This window comes from Glycine soja, chromosome 10, assembly GCF_004193775.1.
Source record: "Glycine soja cultivar W05 chromosome 10, ASM419377v2, whole genome shotgun sequence".
Lineage (NCBI taxonomy): Eukaryota > Viridiplantae > Streptophyta > Magnoliopsida > Fabales > Fabaceae > Glycine > Glycine soja.
The window spans coordinates 48,863,846-48,887,185 of NC_041011.1; the positions used below are offsets into that span (position 1 = coordinate 48,863,846).

At 29.7% G+C, this 23,340-nt stretch overlaps 1 protein-coding gene across 2 annotated transcripts; it reads right to left on the minus strand.

The window, feature by feature from the left end:
• Positions 1 to 9,204: 9,204 nt before the first annotated feature.
• LOC114372677 (VAN3-binding protein-like) lies at positions 9,205 to 12,964 on the minus strand. Of its 2 annotated transcripts, none has more exons than XM_028330361.1 (7): positions 12,531 to 12,964; positions 12,084 to 12,206; positions 11,044 to 11,467; positions 10,645 to 10,887; positions 10,448 to 10,497; positions 10,128 to 10,185; positions 9,205 to 9,944 (listed from the first exon to the last, which is right to left on the minus strand). In XM_028330361.1, exons 1-7 carry the CDS (start codon positions 12,843 to 12,845, stop codon positions 9,730 to 9,732), a joined length of 1,428 nt encoding a protein of 475 aa, XP_028186162.1. In that variant the 5' UTR covers positions 12,846 to 12,964; the 3' UTR covers positions 9,205 to 9,729. The 2 variants fall into 2 exon arrangements, with proteins under 2 accessions (XP_028186162.1, XP_028186161.1); XM_028330360.1 differs by having other exon boundaries at positions 12,084 to 12,209; positions 12,531 to 12,962.
• Between the last annotated feature and the right edge of the window lie 10,376 nt (positions 12,965 to 23,340).

Consider the following 23,340-nt stretch of genomic DNA (forward strand, 5'->3'; position numbering starts at 1 on the left):
TGCGTATCTATGAAAACGCCATGCACATGTTCCTCCACCATATGAATTATGTTGAAACGAAACTTTGCATAAACAAGCTGACGAATGGACTAATGATGCACATCGAACGTGGGGGAGACAAATTATCTCTCACAAGTCCACCTCTTTTCTTTTCAGAGCAGATTAAAGTTGATGTCTCTTTTTAATTAACCTAAATTAATAAATTGTAGATTAAGATGTGTGTGGTGTGGGTTTCATATTTTCCTAAACTAAAGAAGAAGAAAATAATGGGCCAACAATTATGGATACATAATAGTGGATGACATGTGAGTGACGACTCTTGCAACTACTGGATGGATGTGCTCCAATTCCAAAGTAGAGGAGAGAGTTCAAAAAAATGCATCAGTACACACACGAGGGGGTGAAAGCTCCTTTGCAATTGGGTTGAACAGAGATAACACAGTTGCTTTGCTTTGGCTAGCTACCCCTGCTGTCAGTGTTGCTTGTATCAATTGAGGTAAAAAGTAAAAACTGACAAAAACAAAGCCCCCATTCACAAAATAACGCAACAAGTCACCCTAACAGGTCCCCTATGGTCTATACCCACAAAATTTGAAAACCTCCTTTCACTACTTACCACTCCCAAAACAGCAATGTATTATTATGTGCTGGCTATTCGGATAATTACTGTTATTTTCTCCATTTTTATTTACAAAAAACAAATAACTAATTTATGAAGATTAATAAAAAGGATTAAACTACTTACTTTTAACTAATGATATCATAACTTAAATTTTATTATAAAAATACATATTGAATTAATTAGTTTAAGTAGTTGATATATTCAATGATATTACTTATTTTTTAAGGATAACTTTTTACTAACCGCTATCACTTATCTCATTAAAAATCTTTATAATAAATAAGAATATAGAAGAAAATTAATAATTAATATACTTAAAATGATCATATGCTTCTTGTATTTAAGGTAAAAAAATATTTTTATTTTATTTGTTATATATATAAGATTGAAAGTAGTATCATATACTATTACACAAGCACAAGTACACAAATTTATTAAAATTTTCTTTACCTTATATTAAATTTATTTTTATATATCTATCAACATATCATTATATGTAATATTTTCCTTATAAAAAAATAGCTGGCACATATATACACACACAACACAAATGTACAGCCCAAGGAGTCTGCTTTTTCACGAGGCGTGGCAGTGTTGTTGTTTTTAGTTTGTTTTTTTCTTCTCTTGCACTTATAATATGTCACAGTGCCGCAGAAAAACATGTATTTAGCAGTAGTTTTATTTGAGAGGGGGGGTTTGACAAGACAGATTGACAATGAGACGGGGAATGGGGTGATGAAGGGGTTATTACTCCATCCAAATCCAAAGACCTAGTCAGGAATGCCCACTACACCACACATGACAGCACCCCACCTTCAACAAAGTTTGGTGAGGTCTCTGAAAAAGAGAGATCAGAGAAGTGATGTCTGATTTGACAGTGTTGTTAGGATTGCCTTCAACACTTTGGCTCATGAAACTCACATCTTTATTCCCATCTTTCACTCAAACAAGCCCTCTCTTCTCCTTCCATTATCATCATCATTCACTCACACCAACTTCTGAGTTCTGTGATGAGATTGAGCATACATACATGCTTGATGTTTCATCTGCTCGTGTTATTTCTAGGAAGTTTCAATGTCAATGCAGTGGATGCACACTATTTATGTCTCGTTTGAAATAGATATATAGTGCTTGCTTGTGCCTTTTTCTTTGCTTTAATTGAAGCCGTGCTAGTCAATGCAGAGGTTACAGCCTTACAGGACATAGTATATAGAAAACCATTGCCTTCCGACCCACAAAAGAATAATCAGACAACATGTGAAGTGATTGGATTTCGATCCATAAATTTGTTAGATACCGATGACAGAAATATGTATGAGCATTAATATTACTAAGTATTAATTGGACACCAAAAAACGATAAAGTTGGTAAAGATCAATGTCTGGAAACTTAACATTGAAAATGAAGTATATAATTAATTATTATTGTACTTTCCACAAATATATAACGACTATCATTTAGCTCTCAAGTCTAAATAATTGAATGGAAAATAAAAGTATACTTGCCCCTAAAATGATGGTTTAGCAGCACCTGGAGTCTGGACCCATACATGAGACGGGAGGCTTCTAGATTTAACTCAACTCCCACGAAAGTGTAATGAATGTCCCTTTCCATGTATAATCTGGATCCACATTGTTGTAATTTTTCTAAATTAAAAGTTAAAACAATTCCGATTTTCTTATGCTCTCGTTTTTGCACTTCTTTCATACCTTACTTTTATTTATCTCTATCTTCTAACTTCTGTTTTTCCTTTTCCAATGGTCTTATATGCTGGATATACAACTCCTTTAATTTGAGCAGGAAGAAGGTATAGTTTGATGATAATAAAATGTATATATTTTTATAATGAATTTAATTGACATATATTCTTAGGATAAAAAGTGTTATTCAAAAAACATTTTTTTTTATGTATCTTACGGGCTTAACTTAACTCAATCTTATAAAATCAATTTTTAAGGTAAAAGATGTTTTCTACTTCAATTTTAACAATATTTTAAGTCAATGTGGGACTTAAAATTTACCAATAAATATGATTTTTTTAATATGAATTTAAATTAATTATTGTAAAAATGGAAAAACTTTTTATATATAACAGTTTATGATAAAAAGACAGTCTAATTTTTTTTATACAATCATTGCTTGTGATTAAATTTTTTTTAAAATTAACATAAAAAGTATATATACTATATATGATATATATGATAAGTAACACTTTAATAATAATAATTTATAATAGGTCTTACATATGGGACTTTTTTATTTTAAAAAGTTTTAGGAAAAGAAAACGAAAAAGTTGCTCCACTGATTCTTTGTATTAGTTTTCTCAAATTTTGACTAATTCTTGAAATTCAATTTTTTGTCCTTTTGATCAATTGATTTTTTTTTTATCAATTCTTTGAGATGACGGAATTGATGAAGTAACTAATTTGAATTAACCTGTCAAACTAACTGGTCCAATCTTAATAATCATGTAAAGGATGATTACTCAAACTAAAAAATAAAAATAAAAATCCAAATCAATTAGTCGGAGATTATTTCAGCTTTAACCAGAGATACGAGATTCTAATACACAAATATGTGTAAATGATACATCTGGTTTAAAAAAACACACACACACAAAATATCTTGTTTACCTGGGTCATTTGGAACATACAGTAATAGATAAATTTCTTGGGCATATACAAACAGTTGGTACCCTCAAGATTCTCTCCTGCAGCAAGACGACCCGATCCAAGTACTTGATCTGACCATGGCCACACAAAATAAAGGTTAATTAACGCGAGCGATTCGGATTAAAGACGCGTTCAATATCATTCTTTTGCGCCTCTTGCAATTTGAAAGTTATTAGTTATTACTGATGTGTTGTTTTTCGATCCTCGCATGTATATGCAATTTCTGTTCGAGGTATTGTAGACATTAATTAAATATGAATACTCCTTACAAAAATTCACACTTATCCTCGCATGTATATGCAATTTCGTCCATACAGCGCTTATCCTTCGTGTTTCTCTTCTTACGCCGCTTCTTTTTCCTCTTCCTCTCACCATATACTTCTTCCTCTTCCTCCCACCGTCGTTGGTGTTCGTGCTTCTTCCTCCTTTTTTGCTTATCATTCGTCTTCCTCTGTGTTCGTGTTGTGGTTGTTGCTGTTGGTGGTTATTGGTCTTCATAGCAGAGTTCTTCTTCTCCTTCGTTGGGTAATCTTCTTCGAGGTAAGTGGTCTGTTTCCTCTTAAGTCATTTTTTTTTTGAAGTGTTGAATGATTATTTCCTTTTTATGATATTGCTGCATGATTGTATTGTTTTATGTTATTGGTTTTTGTTGTTTGTTGTTGTTGGTCTTGGTTTTTTTTTAAGCTTTGTCAGACAAAATGACGTGTTGTGAGAAAAAAACCCATATAGATTATCAATTTGTATGGTTTTTTTTTTACTTTTATAAATTATTTAAAAAAAAATTCTTTTTATTTTTGGTAAAATTTATTTAAGTTATTATTAAAAATAATTATTTTTTTATTGTTGGTAAATTTTTGTTAATATTTTTAAAAAAGTTTATTTTGTGTTGTGGCCATCCGTATGGTATTTTTTTTAATTAAAAAATAACAAACTGGAAATTATATTTAAATTTTTTTTGTTGCAATTAAAAAAAATTCATGTGAGTTATTTTTAAAATTTTGTTAATAGTTGTTATGAATCATAAAAATTATTTTAGTTATTTATTAAAATTTAATTAGTGTTATTGTCATACAGATTTGATATGGATTGGTTCTATATAAACCACACGGATCATTGACCGTATGAGATTTTTATATTAATTACAAATAATAAACTGGAAATTATGCTTAATTTTTTTTTGCATTTTTGTAAAAATTCTTGAGTTATTTTTAAATTTTTATAAATGTTGTTATGTATGGTAAAAAAACTTGTTGTATTTTATTAAAATTTAATTAATGTTTTGGCCATACGAATCCATATGGTATTTTTTATAAAAAACATTAAGTTTTTTTTAAATGGTGTTATGTTTGGTAAAAAAAAATGTAGTTATTTTTTGAAATTTATTTTTATTTTAGTGATTTTGTTAAAAAAAATTAGTGTAGTTATTTTCTAGTGTATTGTAATCATTTGTGAAATTTAATCATGTATTGAAATTTTATTATGTATGGACTTATTTGTTTAGTCTTCCTTTTATATAATTTGGTTAGTTTTGTTTATTTAATTATGTATGATAATATAAGATTAGATTAAATTTCCCAAGTAAGATTAGATTAGATTTCCCAAATTGAGACTAAGATTAGATTAGATAAGATTTCCAAAACTAAGACTATATTTAAATTAATTAAAATTTGTTAGTTATAAAAATAATTCAATTGAAAATTATAAATAATTGAAAATTATTATACAAAATATTGAAAGAAATATTTTAATTGTATAACAAATTTGTAAGTTATTAAAAATGATTGAAATCAAATATTAAAATATATTCATTTTGGTAGTTTTATTACTTAAAAAATTGACTTTTAATACTTTTAAAATAATTTTAATTTTGTTAGTTACTTTAAACATTATTGAAATAAAATTTATTTTATTACTTTTAAAATTTTTTGAAACAACCATTGAAAATAATTTAAATTAAGTTTAAAACAATTGTTGAAAACAAAATTTAAAAATATATTTTTCATTTAAAAATGATTTAAATAAAAATGTAAAAGATTTTAAAAAGTTAGTAAAAAAAATATTGTAACATTGTTCAAACCAAAACTGAAAAATGATTGAATGAAAAATTCAAAATATTTTGACATTTTTAGATATTAAAAAATGCTTTAAGAAAATATTCAAAATAATTAAACATGTGAAAAAATGATTGAATATAAAAAACACGATAAGTTTTGTGCAGATAATGGTTAGAACTAGAGGTCTCGGTCGTGCTTTATGCCGAGCAATAAGAAAAGTCCTGGGTGTTACTCTCTCTTATGGAAGAACGGTAAGCATGTCTCACATTGTAAATTTGTTTGATTGTTGTATAATTATTGTCATTGTACTCCTTCAAGGTCAACAAAATTTTTCTTGGCTTCACCATGGACTTCGTCTTATCAGCAACAACAATCTTCTCATCCTTTATTAGTCGACCCACATATGGATGTCTAACTAATGACTTTGTCATTTCATGATTGTGAATCTCACAAATTAACTTTGCCATCTATCCTTCTCTTCCCAAAATTGGTTTCACACACAACTTAAACGGACATCCACATTTTCTACTGCTAGTGCATGTTTTTACCAAATTATGTTTCTTAGGCCTATACTCACCACTTCTTTCACAAGCTATCAACAAAAATATGGCTCTTCCTCGAACACCAGTATTGGTGTCTGACCTTATTATAACGACAACAAATCCAATTTCATGAGCTAACGATTGAGCCCAATGTAAAACTTCATCACGGCTAGCAAACAACCAAAACACAATCAAATAAGGAAGGTCTGGCATGAGTAAACATCCATGTAATATAATTATTGTACCAACAACAACAAATTACATAAATACCTGAAAAATATTAAAGGCATTAGAATAATCAACGTGTTCTATTTTAACGTCAGCATCTTTCTCATTTTCAACATTCATATCAGCTTCTTCAGACATCATACTATTATACCCACTGGTCTTTGTCCATCTTAATAAAACATTTAACAAATTCAATTCAATGACGAAAAAATATACAATTACCTCATTTGTTATTGGCACAAATATAGTTGTTTACAAAAAAAATAAAATTTACTACACATTTTCATTAAAATGTCATATAAACCTAATAAATACATCATTCAATAAAATACATAATTCAATTAAACATGTAAATACATAATCATTGTCATATAAATTTGTTTAATTATTAATTTTTAAGCAATATAATGTTAGTTAATTATTAATCATTAGCATTTTTTTCACCATTCTAATTACTTAATACATTTTTATATCACTATAAAAAATAATATCACCAAATCAAATTTTCTGAAATTACTAAAAGTAGTACAAAAAAAATTAAAAAATTAATAATAATTAAATTAACAATATTTAAATTGCAATTTAATAAATAAAATAAAAAAAACAATTTGTATGTTCATACGGACTACTAATCCGTATGAACCATACAGATTGACAATCCGTATGAACCATACGAATTGTCAATCCATATCTGTTTATACGGATTGACAATTCTTAGGTTCGTAAATTTTTTTTCGTGTACCTCTTTTTCTTGGGCGACGAAAACCAACAAAAATTCACCGTATACTCCTAAAAAATACACATACACCATCGGAGATCAAATACGCTTCGAAATCGACCTTAATGGAAGCAACTTACACTAAGTGACGGAGATTTTGTGAAAAGAAAATGGCGCTGTGGAAATGAAAAACTCCTCCTGCTATTTGTAACCGAAAATACCCATGGCATTTTTGAAAATTGCTGGGTACCCCAGAAAAAATGCTGGGTGCCCCAAGCAATTCCCCTCAGGTATTTGTTTCCTGCACGATCCAGCACTTTCCATTATATTTAGAAAAGCCCATTCCAAATGCATTAGGAGATGCAGGATAAAAAAAAAATTGCAGGACTCAAATACCGCCAACTCATGTGGGATGTAAAAGACCTCAGATTTCAAGGTTGGGCTTTTAATAGATGAGTTTGGGCTTGACCCTTGCAGTGTCACTGATGCCGACTTTAAATTAGCCTTTCAGGAGAAGCAATGGCTTTTTTCTTCTTTTTTTTTGTTACAAAGGCCGTGTAAGAATGGTAGGAAACCGTACGACTAGGGCATTTATTTCCTACATTCCCGTAATTGTTTCCTGCACCTTATTGCATTCGGAAATGGATTTTCTAGAATACAATGTGAGCTAGACAATATAGTAGTAGGACTGCAAAATACAATGGTCTAGAGTAGTGGTTTAAATGAGTCTAGTCGATTTGGGCAATTTAGTTTTATTTCTGTAAAAAAATACTTTACTCTAACTTAACTCATTTATTTAAATAAGTCTAACTTTAACTTGTTAAATTAAACTAAAGTTTGAACTTGACTTGTTTGTTTAGCTCATTTTACTTAATGTTTTTAAAATTATTTTTAACTTTATCAATTTAGCATTCAATAAAACATTAAATACTAGATAATAATCTACAAATAGAAATATATGTTAAACATACGATATGATATTGTAGGATCTATATGATAATAGATGATAGGTTTGTCTTGATTTTGGTATTATTTTTTAAATTTTTTTATAGTATGCTATTTATTTTAATTGTTACACTGCCCCCCTTGTTCAAAAAAAAATATTTCTTTAAATAAATGTAAATAATAATACAATATTTTTTTTTGTAAAAAAAAATTACAGAATAAATTTCCTGTTGTTCATTTTTTCATAATATTTTAAAATTATTTACTTAAAAATTTATATCCGTTAAAAATTATTATTTTAAAAGAAGAATTTAAAATAATTTTCAAGTGATCTTTATTAAAAATTTCAAAAGTGCCACATGTTAAGCTTAAAAATTCTGTGTCAATTAGTAAATAAACTAAATTTAGCTTTAAGTTTGCAATACAGATGTAACCTTTTTCACCCCATTCGTCCTTGTTAGCATATTGAAAATATAACAAGTTAACAATAGTAATATAATAGCGTTTAGTATATTGAAATTATTAAATTTTATATGTTCTACAATATAAAATATTCACATTGTCAGTATATTTAATTAAAATCTAAATAGATGTGAATTTTATAATTAACAAAAATAAAATTAAAAAATAATAAAAAAGCAAACACAGCCTATCTTTCTTCTATTAATATATTTCTTTTATTTTACTTCTAAGAAGTGAAAAAACAATATAGACGATGAGTGGCCGCCATGAGATTCAGAATATATGGATGAGCTCTCTACTTTGGTACATTGATTTTTATTCTTTTATGAACTACTTTTTTTTTTATAAGTTTTATGAACTACTTTTATTATCTCAGTTTAACATAATTAATTTTTAAATGTACCCAGGTCAATGTAAGAGATTTATCCTTAAAATTGATTTTTTTTTTTTTAAAAAAACTTTATCAATACACAAAATCACAACTGACCTTTTCCATCCAAGCATTTTCCTTTCCCAACATGTATTTGTAAAACTTGTGGAAACAGAAGTATGATAAAATAATTTTTAAAAAAGTTTAATAAATTTTATAATTTTTTTGGCAATAAATTATTGTTTTCTATTAAGCAATTACGTTTCATGTCACGTCATAATTTATTTAAACATAAGCGTTTTCTTAGAAATCCAAACTCAAGCTTCTCATTAAATTAAAGCTCACCACTTAATCAATGCTTTTGACACTTTTTAATTCTTTTATTACATTCTATCTTAACCATTTGTAACAATGCTCTCGTTATTCTCGTCAATTTTTATTTAATGAGAATAAAAAATTAAATTTATTAGTCATTACACGAAAGTCTCAATTTTTCTTATCTTTACAAATTACATATTCTGTGTTGCACTTGAAAAATAAAATATACAAAAGTGGGAGTCCAAGAAAATGATGGCTCTCGTTGTGCAAACATTAGTTGGAAAGAATTTTTCCATAGATCCAATCCAAGAGCCTACGCCCAGAAATTTTTTATTGTAATAATCACATGAAAATCTAGACTTTTGACCACTTTTTTCATAAAGTCCAAACCCATATGTACAAACAAGGAAAGATCAAACAAGAGTATATTTGTCCTTAAAGATTATACTTTCCCTCCAATATGATTCTTTCCACTTCTTTTTGACTACCACTCCCCCCCAAGTCCAAGATACTCATTTTCTTTCCAGAATAATGAAGGAACAAAAGGTCAATTGGTTCACTATGGGCTCACACTTCAGTTCAAATGTTTCGCTTTCTCATTCAAAAAAAAAACACCATCCAGATCCCCAAGAGTAAAGTGTGAGACCCCATATGGCATTAACTTTGCCTTTAGTTTTTTTAACCTTTTTACAATGTACAAAACATCTATAATGCTACTAACACCACCTTGATTGATCCTCCTATTCCCCCATTGCCAAAATTTCTTCTCCCTCCTTACACATTCCCAAAACAAAAGGCTCAAATTCTGTTTTTGTTGTTCTTTTCTGCGGCAATAGAGAGAAGCCTTGAAACACCTTGAGTCCACACATCATATTCTCTCTGATTTCTGCACTCAAATTCCACAAGACCACGCATCACTGTTTTCAACCCAAAGTAGCGGCGATCCTCACCACCTTCAAGCAAGTGGCGACCAGGCCAAGCAGGTACATCTTTGATCACTTCAAGCACCACATCTGTGAATGAATTCAAAAGAATGGATATTAAATATTTGGATTAAAGAAGAACCAACACTTTTGATCTTTCACAACTTTAGTAGCTATGACTTTCACAAATCCCCAAAACGGAACAAGACCCACCTCCAAATCTGTTGTCAAATAATTAGAGTTTGGAGCAAGACAAAACTAATGAAAACTCACTCTTTTTCTTTTTTGTGATGGTCCCAGCAACGTGCCTGCTCTTCATTTTCAATATAACCTTCACAAAAAAAAATAAAAAATTAAAACTTCAAAAAAGAGTTAAAGGTTGCAGTTTTCTAAGGAACCAAAGTAAGCTAGATCCCCTCACTCCATCATACAAAAGGCCCCCACCTCTTAACTTTTTCCACAATCATGTTTACAGCATATCATTAGACAGTTTTAATACCAATCGATGCCCAAATAATTACGTGGTTAGTTAGTTATCCTCTGAAATCAAAAGTACATCATTCTGGAACATGGGTGAAAAATAATAAACTCACCTGATTCATCCTGTTTACATACACAGATACAACCTTCCAATGAAGATCACCTGCACACAATTCTCTCATCAGATAAAATCCCTTTCCATTGACTAAACCCCATAATCCTAAAAATATACTAAGCCAAGCAAAAAATAACTACAACTTCTTTCTCTCCAAGACAAACATAATAACATAGGAAGGTAAATCATATACACCTTTGCGTGTGCGTTTGAGGAGTTCACAACCTCTGGCTAATAATTCTCTACTGCATATACCCAAGAAATTTTCTTCAGGGACAAGTTCACCGCTGAAGCTACTCTTAGAATTTCCATTACTTGCGTTATTGTTGTTATTATGTCCACCAGCTACTGCCAAATTTTTCTCCACAGGAATCACTGCTGCAATATTCCACACTTCCTTCAGGGCCCTCGCTTTCAATGTCGCAGCCCCACGCAAAGCTGCAATTCAATTCCAAACCACAAAAAAAACACGCGCCAAAAATATCAACACACAAAATTTTCCATTTTTTCCCATCAAAATTCACACAAATTTCGCAGAACAGAATGTTCCTTCAACATGTCATTCACACTTCATTATCATAACTTAACCCGTACCTGTGGCAGCCGCAGCAGTCAGAGTCATAATGTCACCGGCGGATCTCACATTCACGGAGGAGCTAACCACCGACGCAAGGTGCTCACGCTCCGCCCCCAAAGCCTCCGCCGCCTCCACGCACTGCGCCGCCACCAGCGTCGCTGCCGACGCCACCGCCATGTCGGTCTTCGCCATCTGCTCATCCTTACCAGCCCCGGACGTGGCGGCGGTGGCTGCAGCAATCGCGGCTATCGCCGCAGCAACTCCGGCCACCGACACCGCCGCGTGGAGCTGAGCATTGTGCGCCCTGGTCTCCTCTTTCTTCTTCTCCTTCCTGTCCTTGAGCCACCTCCCCACCGTCTTCCCGCCGCCAGGCGCGGCGGCGGTCGCGGTGGTTCTGAAATTAAGACTTAAACTGCTGGCGATGTTGTTGGCGCGGGTGTACTGCAAGGAGGATTTCGTAGAAGCCATTGACACAAAACGGAAGACAAAAAAAAAAATACAACATAAGACATTAACAAATTAATCTTAAAAATATTCGCTTGTTGTGTCCTCCACCAAGACAAAGGTTGTAAGTAACTATTCGTACAACGTGAATGACATTGTCACGCACGCGTAGGTTAAACTTACCACCGGCGTATGTAACATTAATACGGCAAGGTAAGAGGGACTAAGTTTGATGCAGTGCCTTTGCGTAGCTAAATTTGGATTTTCAAGGACAGTTAACAGGTGCTACTCAACGTTGCTGTTCTAACTAATTTTGTAGTAACCAATTAGAAGAAAGCCTAAAAATAGAGGATCAATTCATCTTTCACACGCTTTCTGTTCAACTTAATCATCCCAAAATAAATTCTTATGTTCAATGATTATTTAATTTAGTTGGAGGGAGAATGATGATTAAATTAAAGGGGGTTTGGTTTGCTTTTCTTTGGATAAAGAGAAAGTTGAGAGACATGGTTGGTTATAACCGAGTGATGATGTTTTGGTTTATTATTTTTATTTTTATGGTGCAGGAGGTAAAAAGTAAAAGAAGGTGTATGTAGCAGTAATGTTGATGTACCTTGATATCGTCGATTTCAGAAGGAGAAACAGGAGGACTATCGGTTAAGGAGCCACAACTTTGGGTTCCGTTAAGAGGGCCACTGCTATGAGAGAGTCTCCCTGAGGTTCGTGGAGATACCTCCTGCTGAGAAATGAGAAAATCACATCACAATAAATGCGTTAGATTAATGAAGGATATAAAGAAAGCGTTTTTTTAAATGGAAAACAGAGTGAAGTAAACAATAAACAGAACAAACAAAAGAGGTGAAGAAGACAAAGAAAGCTAAAAACCAACTAGCTTGCTTTGTGCCACTGACAAAAAAAACAACACTACTGCAGTCCATTCTTTCAGGGTTTTTTTTTTTGCAGGGCACTGGAATATGATTCTCACTTTCAAGTTTCTACTCTGACATGGAAAAAAAAAAAACATTATTACTATGATGCTGTGTTTGGAAGGAAGGCTCACGGATTGTGACATGATTCGTTCCATGACCATTTGGGAGGTTTCGGAGGAGGCGAAGGAAAAGGGGTTCCCGGAGACGGTGGCGGAGGATTCTTCTGCTTCGCCTGCGATGTCTTCCGGTATGGCGACGACGGCAGCGGTGCCATTGGAGAGGGTGACTTTAGAGAGCGCCGGAGAGAGAGCTTTGGAGACTTCGTGAGCGGAGACGCTCCAGGAACGGGAGAGGAACTCCATGGGCTCGCGCGGCGTCTCCGGCGGCCGGAAAATGCCGGAGTGAAACGGGTCGGGTCGCCAGGGTTCGGTTTGGGCTTTGTCCATTCTGAGAGAGAGAAAGAGCAACTGAAAACGTGGGAGTTGAAAGAGAAACGAAGTGTGGTGAAAGTGTGGGGTGCGGTGTTTATAAAGAGAGTGGAAAAAAGAAAAAGAGAAAAAGGCTTACTGCAAGAGAGACAAAGCAGCCGATTGTATTCTATTCTATGTCAGTCAGTCTTCTTCCTCAGTCCTAATAAAAAGGTCAATATTTTGCATTAAAAAAGAAACCAACAAAATGTCTTAAACCACAAAAAGGATCAGATTAGATTACATGATTATAGAAATGGCATTTAACATGAATTACATATTTGTCTAATTCTACTACAGTCATCTTATTATTCCTTCAGAGTAATATTTTTTTTCTCACAATATTATTCTTTTTATCATTTTTTCATTATGTGCTATCTCTTTATTAATTATTATATGTATAACTTATACTGATGATTCTTTGATACTTGATTATGTTTGTTTTTCTTTAAGGGTCACGTGTTGTTATAATTGTAAGCTTGGTTACTTTAGTGGGAGTAATGTTGTTATTTCGTTCGGAACGTTAATAATAAATTAAAATGGTTTCACTAGTTAAAATAAGATTAAACAATGATTTCAGTAACTTTTTTTTTCCGTTACAATTTAAAATGATTCGTTTTCTCAAAAGTATTAATTGACTGTGCAAGGAGCTGGATGTCATATTATGGGGGGGGGGGGGGGGGGGGGGAATGTAGTGTGTGCTTGCGCCTTCGCCTAAAAATTTTAAAATTGTTAATTGTGTACAAGTTCGTGCTTTGTGAAATTAATCCGAATTTTGTTTTCGATGTTTTAAGGCACTATAAGTTCAAAATCCATTTATTATACACACAGAAACAATTTTTTTTTCTTGTATTTTAGGAATTTGTGTGACAGAAAATAAAAACGAAGAAAGAGGAGTGGTGAGCTATAGGTACGTAACGTGGGTGTTGAGGTCCACGGAATAAATGGTACGGCAATATGAATTGAATTTGGAAGAGGCTACACTACACTCAGTCCATAAAGCTCAAATCCACTCACACTTGTTTTGTTTGTTCTCTTTCTTCCAGTCTCTGCCAAATTAAAGACCTGCTCGATCCCTCGTTTTCGTCCACCTAAAGAAACAACCACCTCCTTCCACTCTCATACTACCCCCCCTTCTTACTTACTTTCTCTGCCAACAAATCATTCCATGCATTATCCTCTATACGTACAAATCAAAAAGGAGTATTATAAAATCATTTTCTGTTTCGATCAGTTTGTATTTTATATTTCTTTTTAATTCTTTAAAGAACATCAAAAATAATTTCTCTAAATTCAATCTTAACCAAACATGCATCTTGGGTTTTGGTATTTATTACGAATAAATTATTTTTTGGCTCTTCAAAAAAATATCTTAATTAAACATGCGATAATATATAATTCGATTCGTGGCGTTGTCTTCATTACACTAGTTATATTTCATTCATGAGGTTAAATCGAAATTCATCTCTGTAATAAATGCACCTTTGCTCGAGTAGAGTGAACATAAATAGGCCAAGGGATGTAATCAAAAGCAGAACTAACAACAATATGTTGTCCCAAAGATCGTTATTTATGAAATCCCTGAGATGTAATCAAAATAAATGATCTAGTACTGCATTCATTAGTTCTTATTTATATATTGTCTCTGCAAATGGAAATGCTACTATTTTTTTACTGTAGTAAACAATGATGTGAATTTTTTAGTCTAACAGCGTCAACAATATACTGAATAGTTTATAAATCTTTTGAAATTAAGCTCAAAGTTGAATCTTAGCCGATTTCCATTCAGATATCTTTCGTAGATGGGTCAATATGTCATAATTGTATTGAGAATATCAATTTTCTTCCTAAATTTTAAATTTTTTTGGATGGCTGAGTTTTAAACTTTTCTAGTATGAATCACGAGTACTTTTTTTATTAAAAATAATTATGTTCGAGTAGAATAAAATTATTATAAATTAAAATTATTTTTTGAGTATAATTGGGTTTTATATTCATAACTCAATCTCAATATCATTAATTAATTTACAATGATTTTGCATCAGTTAAACGAAAACAATGACATGCTCATTTTCAATAGTAATACGAGGTGGTGAACTGAAATTAAAAAAAAAAAACAAATCTATTAAAATTCAAGAGTAAATTAAATGGATGAGCCCCCACTGATCAAGAATAAATTTACAGCTATCGTTTTTGGTAATTAAGGATGATTAAGAATCTCAATCAAGTCAAGTAAATAAAATGGTTTCCGTTTTGTACATTTAATTTACTATTTTTTCAAATATATATATTTTTTTAGTAAAACAGGATTAGATAAAAAATATATATAATACATCCACCTAGTAAGAACAAGAAGTAGTTGTCATGATACTTAATTAGATAAATTTCAGACTCGTTATTATGATAATTTTTTTAATGCTTTCGTCATATTTTAACCGGTAATTTTTTATGTTAGATCACATGTATCTTTTGTTATAAATAATTATATTCGAGCGGATAAAACCTGCGAATTTTAACTGCTAATATGCATGGACAACAGCACATTTCAATAAGTATGAGACTACTAGCTGCTATATATATTGCATTAAATCAGCTTATGACAAAACCAAATCTAAAAGTTTAATTTATACGGCCTAATATCAAAATTGATGAACAATAATAAGAAGGAATTGTTACTATGAAGGTTGCTGGAAAGAATGCTATGTGACTATTTGATATTCATTTCTGCAAGCTCCTTGGGGTTGAGCTCATACGCAGGAGATGGAAACAAGTCATACAGCCCGGGGACAGCGCATCTTGGTAGATTCATCAGATTCTTCTCATCGCAACTATTCATTTCTATCTTTCTAACTTTATTCTCTTCTCTATATTGTAATTATTTTTTCGAGACGTACTATATGATTCCACCCACTAAAAAAGTGAAAGACATAATTAAGAGGAAGAAAGTGCATGATGAAATGTGTAAGAAAAGGGGAGGGACACAGGAAATGAATTGGGATAAATGAGGAATTTGTACTTGATTTTTAGATGTATATACATTCTCATTTAAAAAGTAAATTACTCAAGAGACAAAGTTAATCCATAACGAAGATAAAATAAAGTTTATTGCACCTTTTATTCAAATAATGATACTGTTATGCCTAATAATATGAGCCATAAAATATGTCATCCTTTGGTACTAGAAACGTAATCACTACTAAACAACTAGAAATTAATTTTTTTAATAGACATAATTATGTTTAAATGAACAATAAAAAATATTTTATACAATTACATATTTAAGATTTGAATCCGAAATTTTCTTAATTATTTAGATTTTAGTTACTATTGTTTTAGGTATATGAAATAAATTAGGAACATAGATATGAAAATAATCGAAGATAAATAATGGCGGTGGTATATAATTTGGATCCAACGCGTTGCTAGCCGAAACAGAAGGGAGGGAGTGATGACTGATGAGTGATCTGTATCCATCTGGAGAATTTAATGAGATGGGCCCTAACGTTTGGGAAGAAACCTTCGAAAGAGATAAAGCCATGAATTGAAATTCATCAATGATTAGGAGTCACAATCTCCACATATATGGCCATGGAGCCTCCGTCCATCAAATTTCTCACTCGTTACCAACTTTACTCCAAGATTTTTTTTGCCATAAAATTACTTGGAGATAAAAATTCACCCAGGATTCTCACACATTGCCCTAAATTTTTTTTGCCATCAAATTTCTCATTCTCATACATAATGTTCTAATGATTCTATTATTTTTGTTCTTTTTATAAGATAAGTATATGTTTCTACTAAAACTATATATGTAATTACCATGTGACTCATATTAGGTCTATTTTTTTTGTTGTTTTTCTCTTTCTGATGTATAATAAAAAATCTTCAAAAAAAGGGTAACATAATAGACAATTAAATTTCCAATTCGTCACATTCAAATTTTGAAAACTCACACTAGTCTAGATTTACTGAAAATGGAAACTCATTGGGAAAATAGTTGTCCTACATTAGTGTTAATGCAACACACAAACATGTTTCAAGGTTGTTTTCTTTTGTGTGTGAAATGAAATCTTGAAAACCGTTACCATATTTGTTTGATTGAGAAATTCATTTTTCTCTAGAGAGGTCTTTTTTAAAGGATATTTTGTATAGAGAGGTTAAAAATACAATAACACTAATTTTTATTAGTTTAAGAAAATGAAAAATTATATATATATTTTTTATAAATATTCTAATTTACCAAAGAACATTTTACTGTGTGTTTGTTAAAAGTCATGGGAAACCATTTAAATTACTAAAATGTGAAATAAATTTTTTCAGTAAAGAATACTTATGGTCCGAGAAAAAAAATATAAAACTCAATCAAATTAAACTAGAACGTAATATTCATTATTTAGCATTTTTCTTTTAAATGATTCGAATATCCTTTTGCCTTAAATTCATTCCAAAACAATTCCTCAAGGGTCCTTTTTAAATATAATTTGTAAATTATAAACATGACTCAATGGAATTACACGAGTGCCCTTTTGAAGTGATATGTGTCATATACTCATGTGTGTACTGCTACGCACTTAATACCAAAAGTAAAAGATCGTCACCCACACTATACAACTACCTATATATATGCACCAACTTCATCCAAAACTGAAAAACCATCTAATATCGAACTTCTGATAGACTAATACATTAAAAACGGAGACAAATTATCTATTTCATTCTAATTTAGACGATTTAGATCAGTTTTATATTCCATTATATCAACTGAATAGAAATAAAATATTAATTCATTTATAATATGTTAAAATATATTAAAAAAATAATCTATCAGTGGCTTGTAAAAAGAAAAAAATTAATTCATTTATTAATTATTTTTATAAATATTTAAAAATATATTAAAACAACTATTGTTTTTAGTAGTCAATAAAAGTTCTCTGTCTAAAAAATTTCTCTCCTTATGAAAGAAAAACTTGTAATAAATTTTTGATCCTGTGACTACTATTGACCTAATATCGCAACTCATTAATTTAAAAATGCGATGACTGAATTTTTTGTTATCTAGTTATAGTTATTAGTCTAGCTACTTTACCTATCCGGTTAAATTTTATTATATAGTTAGAAAATTTTGCTAGATTTACACATAGATATAGAATAATTATTGAATAAATAAATAGAAGCAATTACTAGCCTTAACGAATGAGTTAATTATGCTCATTAATCAAAGATGATACTCTCATTGCACTACTTTAACCACATGGCCATTAATAAAGTCGTTTAATTTGGCTATTAATCACATGGCTAGAGCCAACCAAAAATATAATGGCCTGATCGACCATTCGCACATGCTGCTGCTAGGCTACGTAGAACCAACGCGTATAGCTGCGAGACCATTAGGACGATGACCTTTGAACTACCTCCCTTCTCATCTTACTCACAAAATTCAACTTTTTATCCCCGATAAATTAATATTTCTTATTCTAAATAACAAAAATATGGTGCCCCGCACAATTGATATTTATTGCGTGACATTAAGCAATAATAATTTTTTATCAATAAATACTGGTTGTTAGTTGTTATTATGTAATTTCTGTTAGTAAAAAAAAAAAATTAAACTGTTTCTACTGAGTTTTGATCGAGCTGTCTAGTCTTCTTTTTAGTGGAATCTCCAATTTTTTGAAGTGGGGGATGCACATTCAAAAAGGATGGACTAAGAAGTCAATAGTACTCTAAGGTGTTTATATGTTTTATATCTGAGATCTGTAAAATGTACATTGGGATCTCTCCTCTGGGTGTATATATACACAACCTGTGTCGAGGGAGTTGTCTCATATTCGAAATAAGGTTGCTCAACCGTCCCTCTATATGTCGTGTCGAGTTTGTAAAGGACTATTGGGATCCCATCATATACCTAGTATGTGTCGGATTTATGGGCCACAACATACGTTAGGTTACGGGAAATGGTTGAGATCCATCACCTTTTGAATTTATGGACCATAATAAACCATTGGCATTTTTCTTTATTTGTTTTTCTCTTTGTTGTTAAGTCAACCTTAATTATAACTCATTAAGAAACAATAGTTATATATCAATTGCTTGATAATAAAGTATTTGATTTCAATCTCATTTGACTTAATTTTACATTGGTTCATATCAATTGTAGTGTGTTTGGATGAAGTTTGACAAAATTGATTTTGGTTAAAATTAAAATTTTGGTATGTGTTACTATTATTTAATTAAGTTTAATAATCATGTATCAGTAGTATAAAAAGATTTAAATTATCAAATAATTATAAATCATATTTGATATGATTTTTACAATAATTATTATCAAAGTTAATAAATTTACAATACATAAATATGATAATTTGTGATTTGTTGATAGTATCTAACATTTGGTATTTTTTGCAAGGATGGATCCATGAGTGTATTAAAGAGATATTGAAATTTTATTTTGCACAATTCTTTAACTATTTAACCTCTAACAAATAATTATTTAATAAATAATGAGTTTAACAAAAAATATTTATTAATAATTTTGTATAAAATTAAAAATATAATCTACCATTAAAAGCAAATATCAACATAAAAAAATATTTTTATATATTTTTTTAGCAGTACTTTTCTTTAAAAAATTTTATATATACATAAAAGGATCCAAGGAAAGGGAAGGAGAGCAAGACCTATGCTTGCCCCGTTGAATCCGTACTTGATGTTGGTACATATCCTGTTTTATCTTGTCATATGTGAATATTTTTTATTTTGTTTTATAATGTTTATTAATTTTACTTAATAAATATAAATAAATTAATTTTTTTTGTTTTTAAATGTATAATATATTTATATTTATTCTTAATGCGTACTTAAAAAATATTAAATATTCTATATTAGTAATATATAAATTATACGATTTCAACTTTTAATCTGCACATTCTTTAATTCACTTTTTATTCTATTTTTTTAAAATAGTGTTACATTATAAACTAATAATATTTATTCTACTTATTTTATTAAAAAATTAAAAATAGAGATAAAAATGCCAGTGATTCTCTTTCAGCTACTATTTTCATAGAAAAAATGGAGTTACGCTTATACTTATACCAGTTCGCGAGTCGAGACCGACAGCACTCAGAAATTGGGTTGCGGCAGCGCGGGTCTCTAGTACCTATTTAAATTCTGACATGCATGAATACTTGAACAGTAATTAATGTACTTTAGGGACAGGTTATTGTACACGAACAAAATTAATACTGTAGGATTTTGTCGGATTTTTTTCGGTGGAGCCGTGGTAATTAGTTCTAGATTAAAAAATTGCTGAAATGGTGATTTGGTACAAAAAAAAAATCCTTAATATAATAATTTTAAAATTTATAAATACAACTTAAGTTCACCCAAAATCACATGATCGTTGAAACACTTATGGAACTCTAATGTTTTTAATGAAGTACAATATGTTAGGGAAAAATTAGAAGAAGAAAAGATTCAAATTTGAACAAAAACAAATCCTTTTTTCTATTATTTTCTTTTGAATCAAGTAAAAGAAAATATCAAGTTTTTTTAATATTTTTTTCCTTCAATCAAATATATCATGAATGAATGAATAAAAAAAATCATATAAATGAATAAAAAAATGTACCATGAATGGGTACTAAGAAATTCAAATTGTTAGTATATTGATTAATATTTAATTTATAGTATATATCACTATGTTAGGAAATATATATAAAGTCCAGATCGTTACTTTTAATGTTTTAAAGGTGTATCCCCGCCAGCCTAAAACTCTTGTGGAAACTACGAACACTATTTGGTCGCTAAGTATTGTTCGATCGGTCTCTATCACAGTCACAGTTGGCAATGACATCATTGGAAGCATAATTCTTATATTAAGATAATATTATCAAATTATGGAGGATTAACATTGCATCAATAGCAAGGTAAGATCTATGAACCCTAATATTCATTAATAATTGTATATAAAGGATGAAATTCTCAAAATCAAATGGTTGGTTCTTACATTCATTTATTATATATGTGTGATATTTGATTTTTACGGTTAAGTATTTCTATAGGTACACATCCCCCTCCGACATACCATAAAAAACGACTAAAGATGATAAATTTAAACGGCTAGAATTCGATATAACAAGAAAAAATTACTATTGAAGAACAGGTACAAAAGGAATTCTTTTTCAATTGTCAACTGAATATCTTTAGAGGAACATTAAAATAAGTATGGGATAAAAATATTTTTTTTTAGCAGTTACACTTTTTAGTTTCTCTGTTATATATGATCCTCTCAAAAAGTTTGTCAGTTATGATAAATGCGCAATTTTTACTTCTTAAAGAATTTTAGCTTAAATCTAGTTTTTTTAATATTTAAAGTTATATCTTTCAATTAATTTAATACTATAATAAGTTTTTTTAGAAGTCAGAAGACTCACTCAACACCTTTTACATAAACATTTGGCGAAATAAACGTCTCTGATATGAGATACATGCTAAATTGAAAGCAAATAATTCTTGTTGAAATATATATATATATATATATATATATATATATATATATATATATATATATATATAATTGTTAAAATGTGAACCCAAATGCGACCAGAGTATGAATATGATCCAGCGTCACATTCTTTGTTCACCCTACTTGTAGAAAAACATGGCTAAAAACGAATATTATAGCATTGCACCCTATTAAGAAAATACTTTAAAATTTAATTAAACAACTTATCTTCAAGGATATATTTTCAATGACAAAGAGCAAATTACAATACCATAAAACATTATATAACAAGATTAGAAAGAAAAAAAAATATGAAATGGATTAACGAAAGTTATTCATTGTTGTATTTTTATTACATTTTGGGTTTCTTGAATAAATTATTTTATAAAAAATTGTAGAACTAAATTTGATAGTTTTATAATAAAAGTGATGATTTAAGATATATAGCAACTTGTGTGATTTATTCATTAAATTTTTAGAATAACATTGCTAGATAAAAATAAATCTTGATTTTTATAAAAGAAAAAGAGAAAATTAACCTGTAATATGATTAATCAATAATCTTATCTCTTAAATATATGATTAAGATTTAACTTGAGATTCACACGTATGAAAAAAATAGTAAAAGTCAAATATTTCTTAAATAAATCTTATTACTTCTAACAAATGATCATTAACTCTTTCCCCATAGACATCGGATTAAAAAATTATGTTAGCACTTAGCAGAGTTATAAAGAACTAAATTTATGTATAAAAAAAAAATTAATTTTAAGCAACCACGTGTGTTGCACCATGCACTAAAGTTACTCGTGTACACCTTTTCTTGTTAAAGAAGGAAAAAAGGGACAAAAAATAAATTGAAGAAAATTTTTAAATAACAATGTATTGTAAAAAGAAAAAAAAAATAATAACTTTGAGAAAGAAAATTCAAAATATTTTTCTATTTTTTAAATATATTTTTTGACCTTGGTGTTTTTTTAGCGTCTTCTTTGATTGATCGGTTTCTGGTCCATGATGTTATGGGAGAAGTGGCACGTAAGACAAATACGATGGCAATAGTTGGCGGAGGCAGGGTGCTGAGTCGATCAGGTTTCTTTGCTGATATCAGAGGAAGACAATTACAACAGAACTGTCACTGACACAAACCCCCCTATCAAATCTTCACCCTCCAGCTTTTGTTTTCTACCGTGCGTCCTTTTCATCATCATTTTATTTTAATCAATTAAATTTAAAATATCATTATAATTTTCTCATAATTTTATAATGTTACCTTGTTATTACTACTATATTTTACAATAATTTTACAACGTTATCAGTATAACTTATTCTTAAAATAATCCTTATTATGAAAAAATATTAATTGACTAATCATTTTGTTAGCAGTATATCTAAAAGCAAAGTTATCATAAGGAGTTCAGGACAGGTTTCGAAATTATGAGGAGGTTTTAGGTTTCGAAAATATTTCTAACATTCCACTCAATTAATCCATTTTTTTATAAACATAATTAAAAAGATTAAATTATAATTTTTGTTTCTTTTTTACTTTTTCATCTAAAATTTAGGTTTTTCTTTTTTGTTATGATTTTAATATCACATTATAAAAAAATTTAATTTTGATCACTTCATCATTTATATATATATATATATATATATATATTATTTTATTTTATTTTAATCCAATTAAATCCAAGATCTAATATATTTATTTAAGATTATAAAAAATAATTTAATTATTAAAAAAATAAACATATACAAAATTAAAAACTAGATTAAAATTATAAATTTTCTAAAATATAGATAGTAAAATCGCCAAAATAAAATAATATAAAAAGATCAAAATTATAAATAAAAATAAAATAAAATTGAAATTGTAATTTAGCCTAATTATGATTAAATTAATCTGTAGATCGTCATTTCTTGTGGAATTTTTATTTATGTCTCTAATTTATTTATTGTATACATGAACTA

Coding starts and splice junctions, on each gene's coding strand:
- LOC114372677 (XM_028330360.1), bottom strand. CDS start 12,845: ATGGACAAAGCCCAAACCGAACCCTGGCGACCCGACCCGTTTCACTCC. Junction 11,468..12,083: donor CTGAAATCGACGATATCAAG/GTACATCAACAT, acceptor TCCTCCTTGCAG/TACACCCGCGCCAACAACAT. Junction 10,186..10,447: donor ATGTAAACAGGATGAATCAG/GTGAGTTTATTA, acceptor TTTTTTGTGAAG/GTTATATTGAAAATGAAGAG.